Source organism: Pleurodeles waltl, chromosome 2_2 (genome assembly GCF_031143425.1).
Source record: "Pleurodeles waltl isolate 20211129_DDA chromosome 2_2, aPleWal1.hap1.20221129, whole genome shotgun sequence".
NCBI lineage: Eukaryota > Metazoa > Chordata > Amphibia > Caudata > Salamandridae > Pleurodeles > Pleurodeles waltl.
In genome coordinates, this window is record NC_090439.1 from 176,267,152 (window position 1) to 176,291,206 (window position 24,055).

General features: G+C 45.7%; 1 protein-coding gene across 5 annotated transcripts in view; it reads right to left on the reverse strand.

Moving 5' to 3' along the window:
* PTPN3 (protein tyrosine phosphatase non-receptor type 3) overlaps positions 1–24,055 on the reverse strand; it is a 1,694,656-nt gene that overhangs the window by 723,629 nt on the left and 946,972 nt on the right. For all 5 annotated transcript variants that reach the window (XM_069219598.1, XM_069219596.1, XM_069219595.1 and 2 more), the window contains one exon: positions 23,291–23,467. In XM_069219598.1, the coding sequence (XP_069075699.1) occupies positions 23,291–23,467 (177 nt within the window). The remainder of the gene's footprint in view (positions 1–23,290; positions 23,468–24,055) is intronic.

Consider the following 24,055-nt stretch of genomic DNA (forward strand, 5'->3'; position numbering starts at 1 on the left):
GGGAGTTCTTCTAATTTGAGATATAAGAAAGTATTTGTCAAATGAAACTTGGAGCAAGTCCAAGTCTATCCTCCTTGGACGTTACAGAGTTTCTGATGTTTTACACTTTAGACAATGATAGCTGAATGAATGAATGAACTTTAGTTGATTATTAAGATAAACATAAAAGAGCAATTCAGTTAAAAGAGAGTAGACCATACACTTAATAATTATAATCACCGAAGACACAGAAAACATGCATTACTAAATAGGAATGTTAATATTGAACATATACAAGTTCTCTGTGGTGATCAAAAGGCAATAAAGTCATGGCATACATATCAGATAAAGCAGGAATATCCTACCTCCAAAGTAAACACATTAAACGTACATAGGCCCTCATTAAGACATTGGCGGTAATGACCGCCTACCGCTGCGGCATTGGCCGCCAACACACCGTCGCCGCGGCTACCTACCGTCCACCATATTATGACCGAAGGCTAGCGGAATTTCGACTACGGTCTTGGTGGTGGATAGCAGTAAGGTGGCGCTGTCCATGATACGGCCTGGCGGTGTTCTGCTGGCGTATGCTGCTGCTGTCAGCAGCGCCGCGTTCAGTCTCCTGCCGGAGGACCCTCTGCAAGCAGGTAAGTCGGGTGCTCCGACAGGGGTGGAGGGTGTGTGGGTGTGTGTGTATGTGATTGTGTGCGTGCATTTGGGTGTGTGGAATGCATGTGTGCATGAATGGGTGTGAGTGTGCATGTATGTTGTGTGGTGTGAATGCGTGTGTGCTAGAATGTATGTCTGTGTGCTGATGTGTGTGTAAATGAAGGTATGCATGTGTGGGTGTATGTGGGTGTGTGTGTGTGTGTGTGTGCGTGTGATTTAAATGAAAATATAAAATGTGTGTATGTACTGTAACAACAAAAAAGGCCTAGTAAGATAGACAACTGAAGTGTGTAAGCCATGTGTTTCGGACATGTAATAGAGGTATGTATTTTAGCTTTGAGTAAGTCATCGTCATGCTGGCTCTGCAACTACCTGATGCTCATCATTAGGATAAAGGGGTTAACAAAGGTACACAATGAGAGGGTCTCTATTGTAAAATAATAAGACGAGTAAATATAATCATAGAAAAGAAATGCTAAAGGCTTTAAGAGATATGTCTTTATATTTGTTGAAGCTGCACGTCTTCCATTTTCTATTTGACTTTGTATTAATTACTATGCATGAACTTTTTTTTTTATAAGTTACGTTGTTAGAGTGTTACAAATTGAACCATTGCATTTGTTTTATTGGTATGCTCAAGGTTCATGTGCAGTCTATGTGGTAGCTCCAGTTTTGACAGCGAACATTATAACAGCACCCATGAGGCCACTGTGTGTGTGTATTTGAGATCACATACCAATTTATACTAATATGTTTGCTGGAACCTGTAATACTGTGGTTTTAGCATCGTTACGTGATACGGAAGTAATGAAAAAATAGAGGGTACCAGAAAGAAGTACAATAATGTGAGACCTTGAACCTCTCGGCAAGGCTTGACTTTATTGTTTTATAACATGGCGCACTAACACGTGCAATGCTGATGTTCAAGATAGCTTGCAGGCACGTAGCACATTAAGACTGGGTTAGCATTTCAGATTGGTTGAAACCTCAGTAATTATTATCCATCTGAGTAAGGTTTTGCGGATAGAATAATTTGTTGAAGACTTTCTGGCACATTTTTTTCACCCAAAAATGGAACAAACCACCCACTTAATAGGGATTGATGTTCCTGATACTTGTGGCGCATAAAGAAACATTAAGAGATATATGATTTTTATGAATAACATTAACTTTCTTACTTTGAAACATATTTCTTCCTTCGAAAGGGTACACAAGGCTCAGCCCTTGACGCAATGAACCATCTCTGTCACAGTGACCTTGCATATTGCATCACTCATGACATGTTCCATAACATCATTAATATCATCACTGCAACATCCAAAATAATCTCACTGATGACACTATACCTGGTGCGGCGCAAGGTATAGTCCTGATAAGTACAACTAGTGAATTTCAGTGGTATTTAGAGTTTAAAACGTTATAATTTAATGTACATTTTTGCCTGGCTATAATTTCTCTTTAATCTTTGTATTTTATGTGATTTCTTTTTAGGTTGTTTTTTTATATAAATTAAGATATTGTTACCAGATCTAACTATAATGCCACTTTATGCTTTGTTTTACAGTTCTGGGTCAAACTCTGAAAACCACTGAAATTCAGGGTGAAAGCAGCTTCCACAACACATGCTGTAACTTTCACCAATGGTTGTTATTTTGATTTCTGTTTGATTGGATCTGTACCATTGCCAAAGTGGTATTTGGAGCTTTGGTGGTCACGCACGTTATGCCTTGTGTTGTGGGCATTGCTAACCGTAACTGGCAAATTTAATTGATTTTAAAACATTTGAGTCACAACCATGACTGAATTTTAACTGTGTTTTTCAGTGAATAGCATTGCTTTTCTTTTAATATGCAATTTTTCAACTCGCGCTGGGTGGTTTCAGGGCAGAGCCTAACTCACCTTGACCTAGTATCACATTCCTTAGGCATGCAACATACACTCAGTAATTAATTGTCCAGTTAGTGCATTTACTTATAAAAAGGGAAAGTACTTTATTACACATCCACTACTCAGTTTTATGCTTTGATTTGTAAAGATATATAGGTTAGTAGATGGAAATACCAATGTTGTTACCCTCTACCAGTTGATAGCCCAGCAAGCTGTAAACCCTAATCACACACTACCTCCCCACAACACAAAACACTATACTGCGTTGTTTTATAGTGCATTTATGTAGTCCTTACTGTAGCATCAGCCTGGTAGGCACTGAATGACTAAACCACACATGGATCTGAAACCCCATGTTGTGAATATGCCATCAAGTTTTTTTGATTACTTGTTCATTTATGGTGGATGAAAGATCCTCGACCAATGGAAAAAGGGGAATATTTATTATCACCATTAAATAATGTCCATTGTCAAGTGGACCACAGAAATCAACGGCTATTTTCTCCCAGACATGTCTGCCTAGTTCTGACATGCTTAGCGTATGATGAATGTGTTTGGTTGACATGTAATTGCATATGTGACAGGCTTTGAGCTCCTTTTAAATTTTTTCATTTAGGTATGGAAACCAAATTCTTTCTTGAAGAGCTCTTTGTAGCAACAATACCATGATGTCCTTCGTAATCCACTACTGTCGCTTTTCGTCGTAAACTCTCTGTAATCACGATCCTCGCAGAATAACTCCTTCCTAAGTTATGGATAATTCATCATTGACATTCTTGTACTTTTGATACAAAATAATAAAAATAATTGTACTTTTGATAGTTGCCATCATTGCTTAGAGGTCTGTTATGTCTGTTTCATGACTGATGTGTAATTATGTCTTTTAACTTAACATGTCACTATCATTAATTGTAGAAGTGACAATCTGGGCTAACGATACAGCAGCTGGTGAACTTGACTTGACAATGAAATTGAGGTAGGCCCTAGGCATTTTGGAAGGAATGTGATGGCCCTGATTGGGCACTCTCTAAGATTTTTATCCTTTCCATGTTGATACAGAAGGTATAATAATACTCTTGCAGTTGTAGTCCCCATTGTTCATGTCGAGAAGGCATCTTAGCCTTTGGATTGACAATGAAAGGCAGCAAGGCTTGATGATCAGTCACCAGCGTAAAAGGTTTGCTGTACAGGAACACATGGGAAGTTTACAATCCCATACTACAGCCAAACTTTCCTTTTCAGGTTGTGAGCAAGCATGTTCTGTTTGAGATAAACTTTGACTAGCAAAGGCCACAATATGTCTTCTTGCATTTGTACATCCACTATACTGTGCAAGTATAACGTCTAGCCCAAAAGGACTAGTGTCATCTAGAATCCCTGACCCTAGGCTGCGCGGTTCGAAGGTGACTGAGCGTGCAATAGTGACCCTCTGAGCATGCCAAGTGGCACTGGGCAGCATTACCAAGAGAGCGATATGGTCTACTCCATGATTGACTGGGGCGGGAGAGGGATCCCTAACAGCAGCACGTAACATACAGGTGGATGCAGGAGTTGCAGAGCATCCTGCTCCAAGGAAGCCAAAGAATTTATGTCAACAGGGTGTGGGAGACCCCAAGAGCAGGAGGAACATATGTCTGTCTAGTGTGGCAACGGCTATGGGGGATTCAAGGTGGGCGTATGTCGTCCTTAGCTTCGATGCATACAATGAAGGCATGAAGGCATGCCAAGTTTCAAAGCCTCCCTTTGCTAACCCTCTGTACTGTAAATGACGTAGAGTTTGGGCCTCTGCATAGGACCACTGAAGCAAATCATGCATCCATCTGGTGTAGCTAGGGGGGTGTGGAGCCTTCCAATGGGTTGCTATTAAATGTTTAAAAGCTATGAAGGCCAGGTTTTTGAATCTATGTAGTTGTTGTTTGTCCCCCTTGGCGCGGCGGCGCAATCCTAGTAAGCAGGACTGCTGATCCGCCAATTAAGGCATGGTCAGTAATGTCAGTCACTGTATCAGTGATGCGTTGCCAAGCTATTGCCAACGGAAGGCACTCCCACACCATGTGATAGAAATCCACTATTGGTTTTGCGCATCGGGGACACGCAGGATCTGACGCGGGAAACATGCGTTTTATGCTGGAGGGGGATAAATAGGAGTGGTGTAAATAATTAAATTGGGTGTAATGGAGTCTAGGGTTCAGAGAAACATTCTTAACAGTAGAAAGTGCTGCTGCCCAGGCCGCTTGCGATAAGGGTGCAGGGAGTGCTGCGTCCCAGCGGGATCTCGTGTGTTCCAAACCTGGACAAGACACCAGCAATAACATGGAGTATAACTCTGATATCACTCCCTTGGTGCCACCTATAGAGAGGATCAATGTGAGAATCTGTGATGGCGGGGGCTCATCATCTCCCGCTCCCCATGTGATATGCAGTGAGTGCCGTATTGTGCAGTATGTCAAAAATGCGCTGGCGTGTATCCCCGTATTCTCCATCAGTTCGCCAAATGTCAACAGTGTAGTAGCTGAGTAAAAATCACCTACGTTCTCGAGGCCCACCTCTCGCCATGGGACCATGTTTTGGTGCATTAGCAGGTCCCGGGCTCTGGGCAGATCTGACAGAGGGATCAAAGGAGGGTATGGTGCATTGGAGCCCCTTCCATGGACATACTGCAGCGAACATGTCTTAGCAGCTTCCAATATGACGTTACCCCATGGCGTAGGGAAGGATTTATCCAATAACCAAGCCAGCATTGGCGTTGGTGCAAGCGTGTCCATCAACACTTTTTTCTCTGCTGTGTGGCATTCCCCTAACCAAGCAACTGGCCATTGCAGCTAGGCGGCCGCGTTATACATTTCAAAGTTGGGCATACCCAAGCCCCCATCAGCCTGTGGGTATTGTGTTGTGGTCAATGCTACGCAGCGTCTGTCTTTTCCACATAATAAATCTATCACTATAATCTGTAGGGACTTGAAAAATGAGCGAGGTAGAACAACCGGGAGCGCTGCAAAATAATACAGGAATCGAGGAAGGATGAGCATTTTGGCGATAACCACTCTGCCCATGGGCGACAAAGGAAGAGACCCCCAAAAGGGTAGCGTGCCCCGTACGGAGCAAAGAACTCTGCCTATATTGCCCTGCATGGTGTCCTCCATCGAATGATACACCAGTATGCCCAGATACTTAAAGGTGGTGTGACACCACGGCAAGTGGTACTCTGGTAGTTCCGAATGGAGCTCCGGTGGGACAGGAGTCAAAGGAAAAATACAGGATCTAGACCAGTTTACTCGCAAGCCAGAGATGTCCGCAAAGGTATCCAGTGTTTCCATCACACCCGGCATAGAGACCGTGTGGTCACGCAAGTAAACTAAGGCATTGTCCGCATACAGGGAAGTAATGTGGTGTGTGTGCAGCTCCGGAATGCCCCACTGTCCTGCATATGTGCGTAACTTGGCGGCCAGTGGTTCCATAGCTATGTCAAACAGAAGGGGAGACAGCAGACACCCCTGCCTGGTGCCCCTGGGTATGGAAGTCTGAGATAATTTGCCCCGTCTTAACTCAAGCGGATGGGTTAGAGTACAGTGTCATAATCCCTCGCCAGATCCCAAGCCAGGCGCCTTATTTCAGGCCATCTGGGTCTGTGCAAGAAGTATCTCCTCCAGGCAGATGGGGCCATCAAGCGCATCCGCATGTTGCAGCGCCTCAGCGGGATAGAGTCCAAGAAGCCAGCCACCCGCCCCGTCGGGGGGAGGGACACGTATAATTTCCGATAGTAGGTGTAAAAAGCTTCATTAGTCCAACCGGATTGCCCCTATGGGCGAGTGTTGGTGGTTCTCCCACACCACCCAAGCTAGCAAGCGGTCCGACCTATCCCATCACGTCATGTAATGCCTATAATCATGTTTGCCCAATCTAGTCAGTTTCTCTATGACTGTCCCTCAAGGAACTAAGCTCACCAGTCGGCACCTCGCCTCTAGCCACTGCAATCTCCGCTGCTCGCAGTTTGGACTCCAGTTCAGTCAGCTCCCTAACCAGGACACGTCAGACCCCCACGGAAGCGGCCATGCAATGACCACTTATTAACACTTTATGTGCTTCCCACTCTGTCACCCGGTATGTCGTCGTGTTGTTATTGTGCGAGAAGTAAGTAGATAAGCATTGGGTGAGCTCCTCACGGAAGGGGGGGCAGCCAATGCTTCCATCTGTAAGCGCCACGTAGTTATCCGTGCGCTCGGGCGGCCCCAAGCTAAAACCACACGTAACGGGCAGTGATCTGAAACAGTGCGTGTCAAGTAGTCAGAGGCATGAACCTTATATGCACCACCGTTGATGGTGCAAGGATCAAATCTATCCTGGTGTGCAGGTCGTGAAAAGGGGAGTAAAAGGAGTATTCACGCTCCGTCGGATGTCTCAATCGCCAAGTATCACAAAAGCCATTCTTCACCCTCCAGGCCTCAAACTCACAAGAGATCTGCCTACTCGGGGCAGTCAGCAGAGGGGGGCGAAGGACCAGTTGAAATAGACATCCAGGACTCAGTTGAAGTCACCCCCCCAGATGCTCTCCCCAGCAGGATCCCGGAGAAGCCCAGCTGTCACTGCATGCAGAAAACTTTTTTGATTGGTGTTGGGTGTGTATAGTGCCACAAGGGCCAATGGTGTTCCTTCGAGATAGCCCTAGGTTACTACATAGTGACCGTTAGGGTCTATTTGCGTGTTGTCGACCACATAGGGAACCCCGGGGCCAATCCAAATTGCCACTCCCCAGGCAAAGGATGAGGAGGTAGTGCCAAATAATTGACCCTTCCAGCTAGAGCGTGTTCTCCCTAGGGTGGACCCCAAGTGTGTTTCTTGCAGCATAGCGATATGCACTAGGTGGCGCCTCAGATATGTGTGTATGAGCTGTCGCCTTCGCGGAGTGGCCATGCCCCTTACGTTCCATGTGACCACATTACAGCGTGGTGTGTGTACTTGTGTCTGTGTAGTCATGTCCATGTATTAATGTGAAACAGTGATGGAGCTCAAGGATTCTGGCCCACAGCCGTCCAAACAAGACCCGTCTCCACCCCCTCCACAGACGCCGCAGCTCCCCAGAACCATGATCACGCCCCAGGCCGCCCTCTCTAAATATGGTTTGTGGCAATAACAAATCGAAGCCATGGGAATATAGAGGGAAAGCCCCATGTAAGAATAACAGAAAAACAACATTATGAGTCATTGACAGTGTACATGAAAAACAAATCATAACCTCCAATCAGACATGGGGAAAAACTGGTCCATACGGAATAGGGCACGAGGGATGAAAGACAGATCGCAAGACCCGTGTTCCCGGCCATTCAGATAACAGCACGGGTCAGGCCGCCCCCTCATTCCAACAAGAGGACCTTGGAGACAGTCCAAAAATCCGTTTTCGACCAGCCACTAAGCCCGGAGGGGCGACCTATGTCCAGTTATGGAGATAACAGAGGCCTCCTACGCAACAGGGTTTCCAACAGCGTAGGAAGTTTGGATCAAATATCATCTGCAGAGCGTGGAGTGGGGTGAGTCATCAGATTTGGAGCAGTCTTCCTGATCAGCTTCGGTGTCCGCAAGGTCACATAATGTAGAGGAGGGTTAGTCACAAACTGTGTTGTCTCATGCAGCAGACGAGAGCGCTCCTCTATTGCCTATGCTGGGGTGGGCTTGACCCCTGATCAAGTCTGGTGTTTACGTTTCCCCTTGGGAGGCGACCATTGCTCCACTGTGTCTTCCAGCTGCGTGCGTTGGGCGAGACCTTTGGTATGGAGCCAGGTCCATGCATCTTCCGAGGAGGCAAAAATGTGTGCTTTAGGACCATCTTGTATACGTAGTTTCGCAGGGAACAGAAGTGCATATTTAATGTTATGTTCACGAAGGCGTTGTTTCACTTGATAGTAGAAGCTGCGTTTCTTTTGAACTTCGGCAGCGAAGTCCGGGTAGGCTGTTATTAATGCGTTCTCAAACTTCTGCGGGCCTTCTTTACGAAACAACTGTAGCACTAGATCGCTATCAGGATAATTGAGTAGGTGGGCTATTAACGGTCGGGAATGTGCTCTTGGCGGCAGAGGTCTGCCTGGCACCCTTTGTGCTCGTTCCACCGAGAAGAATTTTGGTACTTTCTCCTGCAGGACCGTGTCTGTGAGCCACTTTTTGAGGAACAATTCAGTGTTGGGGCCCTCAGCCCGCTCTGGAAATCCCACCAGACGGATTTTGTTCTGCCGCGGTCTCCCCTCTGCATCTTCCGCCCTGCGCCGCAACACGTCCACCTCTGCAGTCAAGTGAAGCATCTTCTCTTGGAGTGCCTTCATGGTGGGAGTTAACACAGCCACATCTTTCTCTGCATTTGTGACCCTCTCGCCCAATGGTCGGCCCGTAGTAAGTTAACATCAAGTGTTGCATAATCGATCTTTGTCTTCACGGTAGTTTCAGTGTCTAATATGGCCTGCAGTACCTTTTTGAATTGCGAAGTATGATTATGTAGGGTGACTTCCATTTGTCGTAGTGCCTGGGAGGTCATATAAAGCCCCTTAGCTGGGGTATCTGCTGTCTATGGTCGCCGCAGGTGTCCTAGTAGACTTTGCTTTGCACATCCGGCCACTAAACTTTGGGGAGGCCCCCGGGGGGGTTACCAGCCCGCCTAAACGCCAAATAGGCCAGCACAAGCAATGGTTCTCAGCGGGGAGGTAGCAGGCGTCCCACCCGGCGACCACGGAACAGAAGGAGGCCTCCGTTCATGTGTAGTTTAAGTACCACTATATTGGGCTGTACAATGCCCACGACTTTCAACGTGGTGATGACCTGTAGTGGCCTGCATTCGCCAGGCCGCAGTGCAGTCTAAATATGATATGTCACTGGCGAGGTAAAACTTCACTATCAAGAAGATGCAGGGCAGATGTCGCCAAACGTCGCACTGTTGTCACAACACCGACCGATGGTCTCAGTTGGGCGGTCCCATAGCCTGGGCAGGTTACTGGGCCCTGCAGGGCAGTTTCGAGTGGGCCACCGATGCGGGACAGCCAGCCGCGGTGCTAGGGCGCAAGCACTAGTCCCCCAGTCACCAGGGGTATGCCTCTAGACAGTGGGATGCAGCTGTGGTCCCTTGGTCTCAAATCAGGCAGCCGGGCTCCTGTTGAACGCTTCGCCTCACATCTCGTTCATGCAGCGTGTGTGTGCAGCCCGCAGCCCGAGAGATGCCGCTGAGGTGCGCTTCATGGCTTTATAGCCACTGCTCACACGAGTGAGAGCCCCCGTGTCCTTCCAGCAGCCTCTAGCGACGGGTCTTGCAACACCCGATCGCCGAAAACAGACTAGTCCAAGCAGGACGGCACCCTCGCCTCAGCGGTGCATACAGTCGCACTCACCAGGAATGACGCACGCCTCCGCAGCAGGCCGCGCAGCCTCCGCTCTGATTCTGCTGCGGGAGAGGCGTCTCCCCGATCTCCAGTCCCACTGCACCCCACCAATGGCCAGTGCTCTCCGGGGTGCTCCTGGGGCAGCAGCGTTTGTGGCAATCTACCGGGGAAGACGGAGATCACCTGGATGCAGGAGATTTCTTCTGGCTGGGAGCAGAGCTTCGAACTATGCTGCTGCTCCCGTCACCACCTTGGCCACGCCCCCATCCCTACAATACATTATATGGTGAACCTGTTCGAAAAATCAGAATTACCAGAAAGTAGTACCTGTGTACTGCTGTAGGAATCATTGATTTCTTGTAAGGGCAATATTAAAGCTGATGAGATGTTGTCTCTGATTCAGAAATGGAGCTCTCACCACACATTCGCTATTCCCTAATTGCGGAAAAGGCCAACAGCTCGCTGAATTTAACATTGGGGGAGTAAAATCTGAAATATATGCACTGTGCAAAATTATCAGCCTTCGGTTGGAATGGCAAACTCAATTTGATAAAGTATTTGTGCACTAATGGACTATGCCAAATGCTCTCTTCACTAGGGTTCACAATGTTCTGGATATATTCACTATGTCTTAGAAATCTATGAAACATTTAACCACAGGCAGGTGATAACATCCTTCCTCTTTGAAGATTTTGAGCTGATTTTTTAATGCTTTAATCTTGAAGGGTAGAGGGCAGACTGTCATGTGAACACATATTTCTGTAGTTTACTCCTGTTCATGCTCCACACCGCACATACTTGTGCAACACTCTCTAGTGTGCCTAACATAGCTTTCTAATTGCTCTCACTAATGTATGATGTCAATATATAGGGATGAATGCAAACAACATCAAACAAGCGGTAGTTAAAAAAAGCTCCCACCTCCCCCCGTCCCTAGAATTTCATATGGTGCATAACATAATGATATAAGTAGCTTCTGGACACCACTGAAATGCAGATAAAATCAATTTAAAAAAAAGCGGTGCACCCAATGAATAAAAGAGTCAGAATTACCCAAGTTTCTTGTTTCATTTTTATTTCAGGTTCAAAAAACAAAACTTCTTTTCTCTCTGTCCTTATTTGAATTGATACAGCCTCAGACAACATGTTTTGTTCACAAAAGTGAACTTCTTCAGGACGTTCACATCAGACAGGTACCCAACACCTCGATTACAAGTAGATTTGGGTGTCCATTATGTGGTTTGCCTAATTCTGAACATGAGGATGTTAGCAGAAGGTACGAATGGGTGGAATCATTAATTTAAAGAGTCGACTTGTGGAGCTGAAAGGAAAGGGGCTTTGAGTCACTGCTTTATTTGAAACAATACTTTGCTTGCTGATTCACTAAGGATTTGGTTCGTGAATTAGAAAATACTGAAGAAGTTCATCTTTAAGGATGAACTGCGTTGCCTCAGGCTATATTTATTAAAATACTGACAAAGTGAAAATAAAATATTTTTAGCATGAAATGAAGATAAAATAAGAAACTTGGATAATTTGATTGGGTTCTTTCAATCATTGGGTGCTCAACTTTACTTCTGAGAATAGGGATGATTACTTTGCATCTTCCTAAAGTTTACGTAAAATGAAGTGAATGGAGAGAAAACCATTTAAGAAAAAGTCCAAAGAGATCAAGCAAGCCAAAAGGTATAAAGCAAGTTCCTAGGTTAGAAACATGTTGAGTATGAGAGAAGCAAGGTGTAATCTAACTCTTCGGTGTAAAAATAAAAGGGTGAGGGGCTATTTCTTTTATGAAGCATATGAAGCATGCAAATTACCAGCACATTATCAGCAAAACAAGCAGTTTCTAGTCCTGGCCTTAAATTATGTGTACAGAAAATGCGGAGAGTAGGAAACTACGAGAATGTGGGAGTACTGCCATTTAAAAATTAAGAGTGTGTGTGTGTGTGTGTTTTAATCATCGAACAATATAATTAAGGTTATCCCATTTATGTCCTGCGCCATCTTTCCACGTTTCTATTGCCACTTTAAACTTCCACTTTGTAAAAATCAGAAAGTACAACTATTTTGGATGATACAGATCAGCCTTTTCAACCCTGAATTAGATATTTCAGAGTTTCCTATAGCAATTTGCATTCTGATCACATTTATTATTAGTTTCTTGCTCTAATGTGTGGGCATAGCTTCCTTTAGTTGTCTTAACATTAGCTTATTCAATTTGACCTCAATGTGTAAAAGTGGAGATCTAGCAATCTTTGGAAGTATGTATACAGCATAAATGACAAAATTCAAATGTTATTTACAATTTTATTTGAAAATATGTTCTGTGCATTGTCAAACAGATTACGTCGATCATCTAGAATAATACTTTGCTGGATTGTTGAATCATACAAGTGCTAGAGAGCTGAAATCGAGCACCAGCATTCATGAAAAAATATTGTTTTCTTTAGTTTGTACAACAAAGCAAAAGAGGTCAATATCGTTTCTCTTCCTGTTGCTATACTATAATAATGTGCATGTTCCAGTCATATTTGCTTCAGTATTTCTTGTACAGCGGAGTGCATAACTAGGGTTGTGCAAAACTCAAGACATTTGCTTTTCTGTTGTTGCTCAAATGAGAATTTACCTTAAAAAGCAAGAGACAAGAGGTGTGTGGCAAAACTGGAAACGGTTAGTTTAATTAAATATTATGGGAGAGTAATTACAGCACCGGGTCTGAGGACTGTCTCTCGTAGTACATTGAAATCGAACACGTTTTAAACATTTCTCTGGGAGCCATAAAGACATAAAGCATTCTTTCCATGGTGGAAAAAATGCGAACAGTTGACAAGAAGCGTAGATACAATTCCCAGATGGGGACCACAGGAGGGCCTCGACCTCGCGTGGACACTATGTGGGCCAACAAATAAGTATCCAGATGTCTGACCTAAAGGGTGCATGGTCAATGAGTGTGCTGTGTCCTGATTGGCTAAGTGTACCTAACTACATGTGGCATCTAACTTTATGGTGTTTTGGGAATGTATGCATCCTTCTAGCCATTTGTGCTTTATTGGGGCTAATTTCCAGGGACAATTGTAGTATTGCTACCTAACTGTTGTATCTGATTAAAGCGTGTGTGTTTGGCTGTCAGTTGAGTGTTACCCCCAATTGTAAGCTGTCAGTCGTTAACCTTCAGGCCAGGATCACAGAGCCTACCTGACCACATACCTATCTGCTAGGGTTGATGGAGAGTTCATGACAGGAGAATCTAACAGAGATGATGCGACTTTGAAAAGTGTACAAAAATGTATCATTTGTGTATAGAGGTACCTTTATGCATCATCACTGGTTAATCCAAAATCAACAGCGTAATCCGGAAAAATTATACGTAGCTACGTAAAAGGCAAAGCCGTCATTTCGCTCGATATTTTAGCACAAAATGCGTCATGCCGTTAATTTTCTTTGTTGAATTATGGACTTTGAAGACCAATTGGTTTATAATATAATAGAAATTCAGCAGTTATAGTTATCTCAAGTAACTACAATTTGTGCCACAAGGCAACTGCAACTTGCTTCTCCACCATGCAAATTTCCTCATCAATAATTTTATTGCAAATGCTGCAGTGATATTATCAATGGTGTCATAAAAGATGTCATGACTGATGTAATATGTGGGGTAATTAGCAATGCATGGTGAGGGCACAAGTTACAGTTACGTAAGGGTACGTCAAGAGTAAGAAGAAAACACTAGCACTCCCAAGGAATATTGAAAGGGGAAGAAAAATATATTCAGTCAAGTCAGTAGTGGAAGGACATTACTCATTGAATCAGAACATTTGACAGTGAATTGCTCCTTGGTGGGACTAACACAAAAAAGGAAGGGAACCAGAGTAGCAGAGACCTGACGGCGACAACAAAGCCATTGAATCATGAGCAAGGGGCTTACCCCAAACCAACCTTAATCAGACGTAAATTATTGAAGACAATCGGTCAGCAGCATGCGGTTAAAGAAGCCAAGATCTAAAAATGCCACATAACATGTATTTCACTCACCTGTGATATTCTATGCACTCACACACGCAGAAAGAGTATATCAATTTAATCTGTTCCTTTTACTACACATGGCATTATCTACAGATCATGTTTACATTTTGACTCTATGCTGTCCAAACACCGCCAGAAATGACTGCCCTATTGTGAGAAAATAGCTTCTTTCTAGCCTTGTTAGCCCCACTTTGGGCCTGTTTGTGAGTGTATGTCAGGGTGTTTTCACTGTCTCACTGGGATCCTGCTAGCAAGGGCCCAGTGCTCATAGTGAAAACCCTATGTTTTCAGTATGTTTGTTATGTGTCACTGGGACCCTGCTAGCCAGGACCCCAGTGCTCATAAGTTTGTGACCTATATGTATGTGTTCCCTGTGTGATGCCTAACTGTCTCACTGAGGCTCTGCTAACCAGAACCTCAGTGGTTATGCTCTCTCTGTACAAATTATCCCTAACAGGCTAGTGACCAATTTCACCAATTCACATTGGCATACTGGAACACCCTTATAATTCCCTAGTATATGGTACTGAGGTACCCAGGGTATTGGGGTTCCAGGAGATCCCTATGGGCTGCAGCATTTCTTTTGCCACCCATAGGGAGCTCTGACAATCCTTACACAGGCCTGCCACTGCAGCCTGAGTGAAATAATGCCCATGTTATTTCACAGCCATTTACCACTGCACTTAAGTAACTTATAAGTCACCTATATGTCTAACCTTTACCTGGTAAAGGTTGGGTGCTAAGTTACTTAGTGTGTGGGCACCCTGGCACTAGCCAAGGTGCCCCCACATTGTTCAGGGCAAATTCCCCGGACTTTGTGAGTGCGGGGACACCATTACACGCGTGCACTATACATAGGTCACTACCTATGTATAGCGTCACAATGGTAACTCCGAACATGGCCATGTAACATGTCTAAGATCATGGAATTGTCACCCCAATGCCATTCTGGCATTGGGGAGACAATTCAATGATCTTCCGAGTCTCTAGCACAGACCTGGGTAAACTACCTTTCCCGGGGTTTCACTGCAGCTGCTGCCAACCCCTCAGACAGGTTTCTGCACTCCTGGGGTCCAGCCAGGCTTGGCCCAGGAAGGCAGAACAAAGGACTTCCTCAGAGAGAGGGTGTTACACCCTCTCCCTTTGGAAAAAGGTGTCAGGGCTGGGGAGGAGTAGACTCCCCCAGCCTCTGGAAATGCTTTGATGGGCACAGATGGTGCCCATCTCTGCATAAGTCAGTCTACACCGGTTCAGGGATCCCCCAGCCCTGCTCTGGCGCGAAACTGGACAAAGGAAAGGGGAGTGACCACTCCCCTGACTTGCACCTCCCCTGGGAGGTGCCCAGAGCTCCTCCAGTGTGCTCCAGACCTCTGCCATCTTGGAAACAGAGGTGCTGCTGGCACACTGGACTGCTCTGAGTGGCCAGTGCCAGCAGGTGACGTCAGAGACTCCTGATAGGCTCTTACCTGTGTTGCTCTTTCCTAAGTAGCCAAACACCTTTTCTGGCTATTTAGGGTCTCTGCTTTGGGGAATTCTTTAGATAACGAATGCAAGAGCTCATCAGAGTTCCTCTGCATCTCTCTCTTCACCTTCTGCCAAGGAATCGACCGCTGACTGCTCTGGACGCCTGCAAAACCGCAACAAAGTAGCAAAGACGACTACTGCAACCTTGTATCGCTGATCCAGCCACCTTCTCGACTGTTTTCCTGGTGGTGCATGCTGTGGGGGTAGTCTGCCTCCTCTCTGCACTAGAAGCTCTGAAGAAATCTCCCGTGGGTCGACGGAATCTTCCCCCTGCAACCGCAGGCACCAAAAGACTGCATCACCGGTCCTCTGGGTCCCCTCTCAGCACGACGAGCGTGGTCCCTGGAACTCAGCAACTCTGTCCAAGTGACTCCCACAGTCCAGTGACTCTTCAGTCCAAGTTTGGTGGAGGTAAGTCCTTGTCTCCCCACGCTAGACTGCATTGCTGGGTACCGCGTGATTTGCAGCTGCTCCGGCTCCTCTGCACTCTTCCAGGATTTCCTTTGTGCACAGCCAAGCCTCGGTCCCCGACACTCTAACCTGCAGTGCACGACCTCCTGAGTTGTCCTCCGGCGTCGTGGGACCTTCCTTTGTGACTTCGGGTGAGCTCCGGTTCACTCTTCTTCGTAGTGCCTGTTCTGGCACTTCTGCGGGTGCTGCTTGCTTCTGAGTGGGCTCCTTGTCTTGCTGGGCGCCCCCTCTGTCTCCTCACGCAATTGGCAACATCCTGGTCCCTCCTGGGCCACAGCAGCATCCAAAAACCCTAACTGCGACCCTTGCAGCTAGCAAGGCTTGTTTGCGGTCTTTCTGCACGGAAACACCTCTGTAAGCTTCTTCACGACGTGGGACATCCATCCTCCAAAGGGGAAGTTCCTAGTCCTCTTCTTTCTTGCAGAATCCACAGCTTCTACCATCCGGTGGCAGCTTCTTTGCACCCTCAGCTGGCATTTATTGGGCATCTGCCCACTCACGACTTGAGTGTGACTCTTGGACTTGGTCCCCTTGTTCCACAGGTACTCTCGCCTGGAAATCCATCGTTGTTGCATTGCTGGTGTTGGTCTTCCTTGCAGAATTCCCCTATCACGACTTCTGTGCTCTCTGGGGAACTTAGGTGCACTTTGCACCCACTTTTCAGGGTCTTGGGGTGGGCTATTTTTCTGACCCTCACTGTTTTCTTACAGTCCCAGCGACCCTCTACAAGGTCACACAGGTTTGGGGTCCATTAGTGATTCGCATTCCACTTTTGGAGTATATGGTTTGTGTTGCCCCTATACCTATGTGTTCTCATTGCAATCTATTGTGACTGTACATTGCTTTCATTGCTTTCTATTGCTATTACTGCATATTTTTGGCATTGTGTACATATATCTTGTGTATATTTGCTATCCTCATACTGAGGGTACTCACTGAGATACTTTTGGCATATTGTCATAAAAATAAAGTACCTTTATTTTTAGTATAGCTGTGTATTGTGTTTTCTTATGATATTGTGCATATGACACCAGTGGTATAGTAGGAGCTTTACACGTCTCCTAGTTCAGCCTAAGCTGCTCTGCTAAGCTACCCTTTTCTATCAGCCTAAGCTGCTAGAACACCTATTCTACACTAATAAGGGATACCTGGACCTGGTGCAGAGTGTAAGTACCCCTGGCCTGGTTTGTAAGTACCTGGTTTGTAAGTACCCACTACAAACCAGGCCAGCCTCCTACATTGGTCGTGCAGCGGTGGGATAAGTACTTGCAACTACTTACCACTTTGTCATTTTGTACTTTTCATAAGAGAAAAATATACAAAAAAGTTCAGTGTATGTACACCTAACCAAAAAGTTTTGCTTTTCTTCTCTTACTCTATTGCTAAGTGCTGAAAAGTACCTTTAAACTTTCAAAAAGTTTCTTAAAAGTTGAAAAAGTTTTTTTCTGTTTCCTTAAAAAGTTCTGAAACTTTTTCTTTCTTTTTCTGTCCCTTAAACTCTTTTCTATCATGTCTGGTACAGGTCTTAATCTTGATCTGGCCAGCACAGCTTATGACCACCTTAACTGGAAAGGTGTAAGGAGTCTCTGCATTGATAGACGTTTAGGGGTAGGGAAGAATCCCTCTAGAGAATTGTTAGTTACCATGCTCATTGAAAATGATAAGGCCTTAGCTGTTACATCTGGTGAGAAGTTGGCAGATGGTTGACACTCTGATTTCGAGGTAGCCCCAGTAAGAATGTTGGATGGTATTCTTTCCAACCTGCCCCTTAGCAGGCCACCTAGTATGGCTGGTACTAATGTGAGCTCTCATCACAGTAGGGATGTCATTCCTTTAGGCCAGGTTGTTAGAGTGCCAACTGTTAGGGACAGGTCTCCCTCTGTTCATTCACACCATTCTTGTGTCAAAGCATGCCCAACCCACCCACCTTGATGACAGAATGTTAGAAAGGGAACTCAATAGATTGAGAGTGGAAGAGTCCAGACTGAAGCTTAAACAGCAACAGCTGGCTCTAGGCAGGGAAACTTTAGACTTAGAAAAAGAAAGGCAGAGGTTGGGGTTTGGACCCCATGGTGGCAGCAGCAGTATTACAGATAGTAATCCTGTAAAAGAGCATGATTCTAGGAATCTGCACAAGATAGTTCCCCCTTATAAGGAGGGGGATGACATTAACAAGTGGTTTGCTGCACTTGAGAGGGCCTGTGTTGTACAGGGGGTCCCTCAAAGGCAGTGGGCTGCTATCCTATGGCTATCTTTCAGTGGAAAGGGTAGGGATAGACTCCTTACTGTGAAGGAAAGTGATGCCAATAATTTTACAGTTTTAAAGAATGCACTCCTAGATGGTTATGGCTTAACCACTGAACAGTACAGGATCAAGTTCAGAGAAACCAAAAAGGAGTCTTCACAAGACTGGGTAGACTTTGTTGACCATTCAGTGAAGGCCTTGGAGGGGTGGTTACATAGCAGTAAAGTTTCTGACTATGAACGCCTGTATAACTTATTCCTGAGAGAGCGTATTCTTAATAACTGTGTGTCTGATTTGTTACACCAATATCTAGTGGACTCAGATCTGACCTCTCCCCAAGAATTGGGAAAGAAGGCAGACAAATGGGTCAGAACAAGAGTGAACAGAAAAGTTCATACAGGTAGTGACAAGGATGGCAAGAAGAAAGATGGTGAGAAATCTCAGGATACGCATGGGGACATTGGTAAAACCAAAGATCCGTCTTCAAATCCTAAACACTCTTCAGGGGGTGGGGATAAAACAAATTCTTCCTCTTCTTCACAACCTACACAATTTAAAAAGCCTTGGTGCTTTGTGTGTAAAAATAGAGGCCATAGGCCAGGGGATAAATCCTGTCCAGGTAAACCCCCTGAGCCTACCACCACTAATACATCAAGCTCTAGTGCCCCTAGCAGTAGTGGTACTAGTGGTGGGACTGCTGGCAACATCAAGCTAAGGGTGTAGTTGGGTTCACTTATGGGTCCATCATAGAAACTGGGGTAGTCAGTCCCAAGACAGTTTCTATCACACCTAGTGGCATTGGCCTTGCCACACTGGCTGCTTGTCCCCTTACAATGGATAAGTACAGGCAGACAGTTTCAATAAATGGTGTTGAGGCCCAGGCCTACAGGGACACAGGTGCCAGTATCACTTTGGTGACTGAAAACCTAGTGGCTCCTGAACAACACATCATTGGACAACAGTATAAGATTATTGATGTCCATAACTCCACTAAGTTCAGCTTAGGTGGGGTGGAGTTACTGGTCCTAAGCAGGTGGTAGTGTCACCTAGCTTACCTGTAGACTGTCTCTTAGGTAATGACCTAGAGGCCTCAGGTTGGGCTGATGTAGAGTTTTATACCCATGCAGCCATGCTGGGTATCCCTGAGGAATTGTTCCCTCTCATTTCTACTGAAATGAAAAAGCAATGGAGAGAAGGCCTGAAAACTCAGGATCCCTCTCCAACAACAGGTAAAAAGGGTATCACTGTATCCCCTAACCACCCTGCCATTCAGGATACCATTCCTGTGGTGGGAGAAACCTCTCCTGGGGTGGCACCTGTTCCAAGGGATTCATCAGCTGGCATAGCTGTACTCCCTGAGGTGAAAGTACCTCTCTATGGGATAACTCATATTGGTGAGAAAAAGAGCACCATTTTTGTTAATATGGAGCATCCCTCCAAACCTCCCAGAGAAACTTTAGTGCAGAAACCCTGCACTGCCTCACAACACTTAGGACAGCATCCATGCCCTAGTGTGGAGCTCATAGGACAGCATCCCTGCCCTGCTCCAACTCAAGAGAAACAGCATCCCTGTTCTCTCTTCCAGCCATATATACAAAGTTTTTGCCCAGCTATGGCTTTTCTGAGACAGCATCCCTGTCTGGCATTCTCATCACTAGAAATAGATTCAGTGGACAATTCCCACTGCTCTAAACTAAAACTTACTGATAGAAACTCTGAAAATACATCTTCACATTGTTGCTTAGCTAAAACAATTCAAACAGGGTGATTTACATCCCCACAGGGAAGTAACCATATAGTGGATGATAAAGGGAGTAACCAGTCTATTGCAGAGCTACTCTCTACTTATCACCACTTAGACAATAAAGTCTCAACTGGCCAAGGTTAGCCTTATTGTCCTTCGTTTGGGGGGGGGGGGGGGGGCGGTTTGTGTGAGAAAGTAGCCTCTTTCTAGCCTTGTTAGCCCCACTTTTGGCCTGTTTGTGAGTGTATGTCAGGGTGTTTTCACTGTCTCACTGGGATCCTGCTAGCCAGGGCCCAGTGCTCATAGTGAAAACCCTACGTTTTCAGTATGTTTGTTATGTGTCACTGGGAACCTGCTAGCCAGGACCCCAGTGCTCATAAGTTTGTGACCTAAATGTATGTGTTCCCTGTGTGATGCCTAACTGTCTCACTGAGGCTCTGCTAACCAGAACCTCAGTGGTTATGCTCTCTCTGTACAAATTGTCACTAACAGGCTAGTGACCAATTTCACCAATTCACATTGGCATACTGGAACACCCTTATAATTCCCTAGTATATGGTACTGGGGTACCCAGGGTATTGGGGTTCCAGGAGATCCCTATGGGCTGCAGCATTTCTTTTGCCACCCATAGGGAGCTCTGACAATTCTTACACAGGCCTGCCACTGCAGCCTGAGTGAAATAATGCCCATGTTATTTCACAGCCATTTACCACTGCACTTAAGTAACTTATAAGTCACCTATATGTCTAACCTTTACCTGGTAAAGGTTGGGTGCTAAGTTACTTAGTGTGTGGGCACCCTGGCACTAGCCAAGGTGCCCCCACATTGTTCAGGGCAAATTCCCCGGACTTTGTGAGTGCGGGGACACCATTACACGCGTGCACTATACATAGGTCACTACCTATGTATAGAGTCACAATGGTAACTCCGAACATGGCCATGTAACATGTCTAAGATCATGGAATTGTCACCCCAATGCCATTCTGGCCTTGGGGAGACAATTCCATGATCCCCCGAGTCTCTAGCACAGACCCAGGTACTGCCAAACTACCTTTCCCGGGGTTTCACTGCAGCTGCTGCTGCTGCCAACCCCTCAGACAGGTTTCTGCCCTCCTGGGGTCCAGCCAGACTTGGCCCAGGAAGGCAGAACAAAGGACTTCCTCAGAGAGAGGGTGTTACACCCTCTCCCTTTGGAAAAAGGTGTCAGGGCTGGGGAGGAGTAGCCTCCCCCAGCCTCTGGAAATGCTTTGATGGGCACAGATGGTGCCCATCTCTGCATAAGCCAGTCTACACCGGTTCAGGGATCCTCCAGCCCTGCTCTGGTGCGAAACCGGACAAAGGAAAGGGGAGTGACCACTCCCCTGACCTGCACCTCCCCTGGGAGGTGCCCAGAGCTCCTCCAGTGTGCTCCAGACCTCGCCATCTTGGAAACAGAGGTGCTGCTGGCACACTGGACTGCTCTGAGTGGCCAATGCCAGCAGGTGACGTCAGAGACTCCTTCTGATAGGCTCTTACCTGTGTTGCTAGCCTATCCTCTTTCCTAAGTAGCCAAACCTCCTTTTCTGGCTATTTAGGGTCTCTGCTTTGGGGAATTCTTTAGATAAAGAATGCAAGAGCTCATCAGAGTTCCTCTGCATCTCTCTCTTCACCTTCTGCCAAGGAATCGACCGCTGACTGCTCTGGACGCCTGCAAAACCGCAACAAAGTAGCAAAGACGACTACTGCAACCTTGTATCGCTGATCCAGCCGCCTTCTCGACTGCTTTCCTGGTGGTGCATGCTGTGGGGGTAGTCTGCCTCCTCTCTGCACTAGAAGCTCCGAAGAAATCTCCTGTGGGTCGACGGAATCTTCCCCCTACAACCGCAGGCACCAAAAGACTGCATCACCGGTCCTCTGGGTCCCCTCTTAGCACGACGAGCGTGGTCCCTGGAACTCAGCAACTCTGTCCAAGTGACTCCCACAGTCCAGTGACTCTTCAGTCCAAGTTTGGTGGAGGTAAGTCCTTGCCTTCCCACGCTAGACTGCATTGCTGGGTACCGCGTGATTTGCAGCTGCTCCGGCTCCTGTGCACTCTTCCAGGATTTCCTTTGTGCACAGCCAAGCCTGGGTCCCCGACACTCTAACCTGCAGTGCACGACTTCCTGAGTTGTCCTCAGGCGTCGTGGGACCTTCCTTTGCGACTTCGGGTAAGCTCCGGTTCACTCTTCTTCGTAGTGCCTGTTCCGGCACTTCTGCGGGTGCTGCTTGCTTCTGAGTGGGCTCCTTGTTTTGCTGGGTGCCCCCTCTGTCTCCTCACGCAATTGGCAACATCCTGGTCCCTCCTGGGCCACAGCAGCATCCAAAAACCCTAATCGCGACCCTTGCAGCTAGCAAGGCTTGTTTGTGGTCTTTCTGCACGGAAACACCTCTGCAAGCTTCTTCACGACGTGGGACATCCATCCTCCAAAGGGGAAGTTCCTAGTCCTCTTCGTTCTTGCAGAATCCACAGCTTCTACCATCCGGTGCCAGCTTCTTTGCACCCTCAGCTGGCATTTCTTGGGCATCTGCCCACTCACGACTTGAGTGTGACTCTTGGACTTGGTCCCCTTGTTCCACAGGTACTCTCGTCTGGAAATCCATTGTTGTTGCATTGCTGGTGTTGGTCTTCCTTGCAGAATTCCCCTATCACGACTTCTGTGCTCTCTGGGGAACTTAGGTGCACTTTGCACCCACTTTTCAGGGTCTTGGGGTGGGCTATTTTTCTAACCCTCACTGTTTTCTTACAGTCCCAGCGACCCTCTACAAGGTCATATGGGTTTGGGGTCCATTCGTGATTCGCATTCCACTTTTGGAGTATATGGTTTGTGTTGCCCCTATACCTATGTGTTCTCATTGCAATCTATTGTGACTGTACATTGCTTGCATTGCTTTCTATTGCTATTACTGCATATTTTTGGTATTGTGTACATATATCTTGTGTATATTTGCTATCCTCATACTGAGGGTACTCACTGAGATACTTTTGGCATATTGTCATAAAATAAAGTACCTTTATTTTTAGTATATCTGTGTATTGTGTTTTCTAATGATATTGTGCATATGACACCAGTGGTATAGTAGAAGCTTTACACGTCTCCTAGTTCAGCCTAAGCTGCTCTGCTAAGCTACCCTTTTCTATCAGCCTAAGCTGCTAGAAACACCTCTTCTACACTAATAAGGGATACCTGGACCTGGTGCAGAGTGTAAGTACCCCTGGCCTGGTTTGTAAGTACCTGGTTTGTAAGTACCCACTACAAACCAGGCCAGCCTCCTACACCTATGCAACTCTTTCTTTACATTTCACAGATTTCCACTTTAGTTAATGTTTTTTTTTCTTCATAATTATCTATAATTGATTGGATACAAAAGCCTTACCTTTTTCGAGGACTCCGATTTTGTAAGTATTCGGAATCACTATCCTTTGATGTTGGAGAGCCCTTGTATGTGTAAAACACATCTTCAGTCTCTGTAATGTAAGTCATTTCATTGGCCAAGTTATCTGCAGAAGAGTGTCTTGGTTTTGTAACTGGATGCCTTAATCTAGGACTCCGCCTGTGGGAAATTAAAAAACATAATAAAAAAATACATTCACAAAATAATACCTCATAGTAAAAATAAATGCATTATTAATATTTTATATGCATAGCATTTATTACCACGTTAATGTTGTTACTAAGAGAAATACATCACCAGTGACATTAGCATTATTGAAAGCCATAGTACTCAATTTACAAACCTTGAAAGGACTGAAGGTGGAGTTCCATTGATGGGATTCAAATGTGTTACATGCAGACCTCAGCAAATGTAATTTACCTCACTGAACATGCATCTACTTAAAATAAAGAGAAGCCCTCAAGATCTTTACACAAATGTGTATCTAAATTATTTATAGAAGCCTCCCTGTGAAAGAGCTTGTCATGTGTGATTGGACAACTGCATCACTCTTTTATTTTATTTTTGTCATTGACTCAAGTAGAGACATAATGATTGCTGACAGCACCAGTAGACAATGTGAAAATGTGAAAAGCATGTTATCACTGGGCAACTATTGTTGCACTTAAGGAATTGCTAGCATTTCAGCTCTCATTCATTTGATATTGTTTCGCCTCAATAAACTGAGTTAGTAGCAAAAAAAGAGGC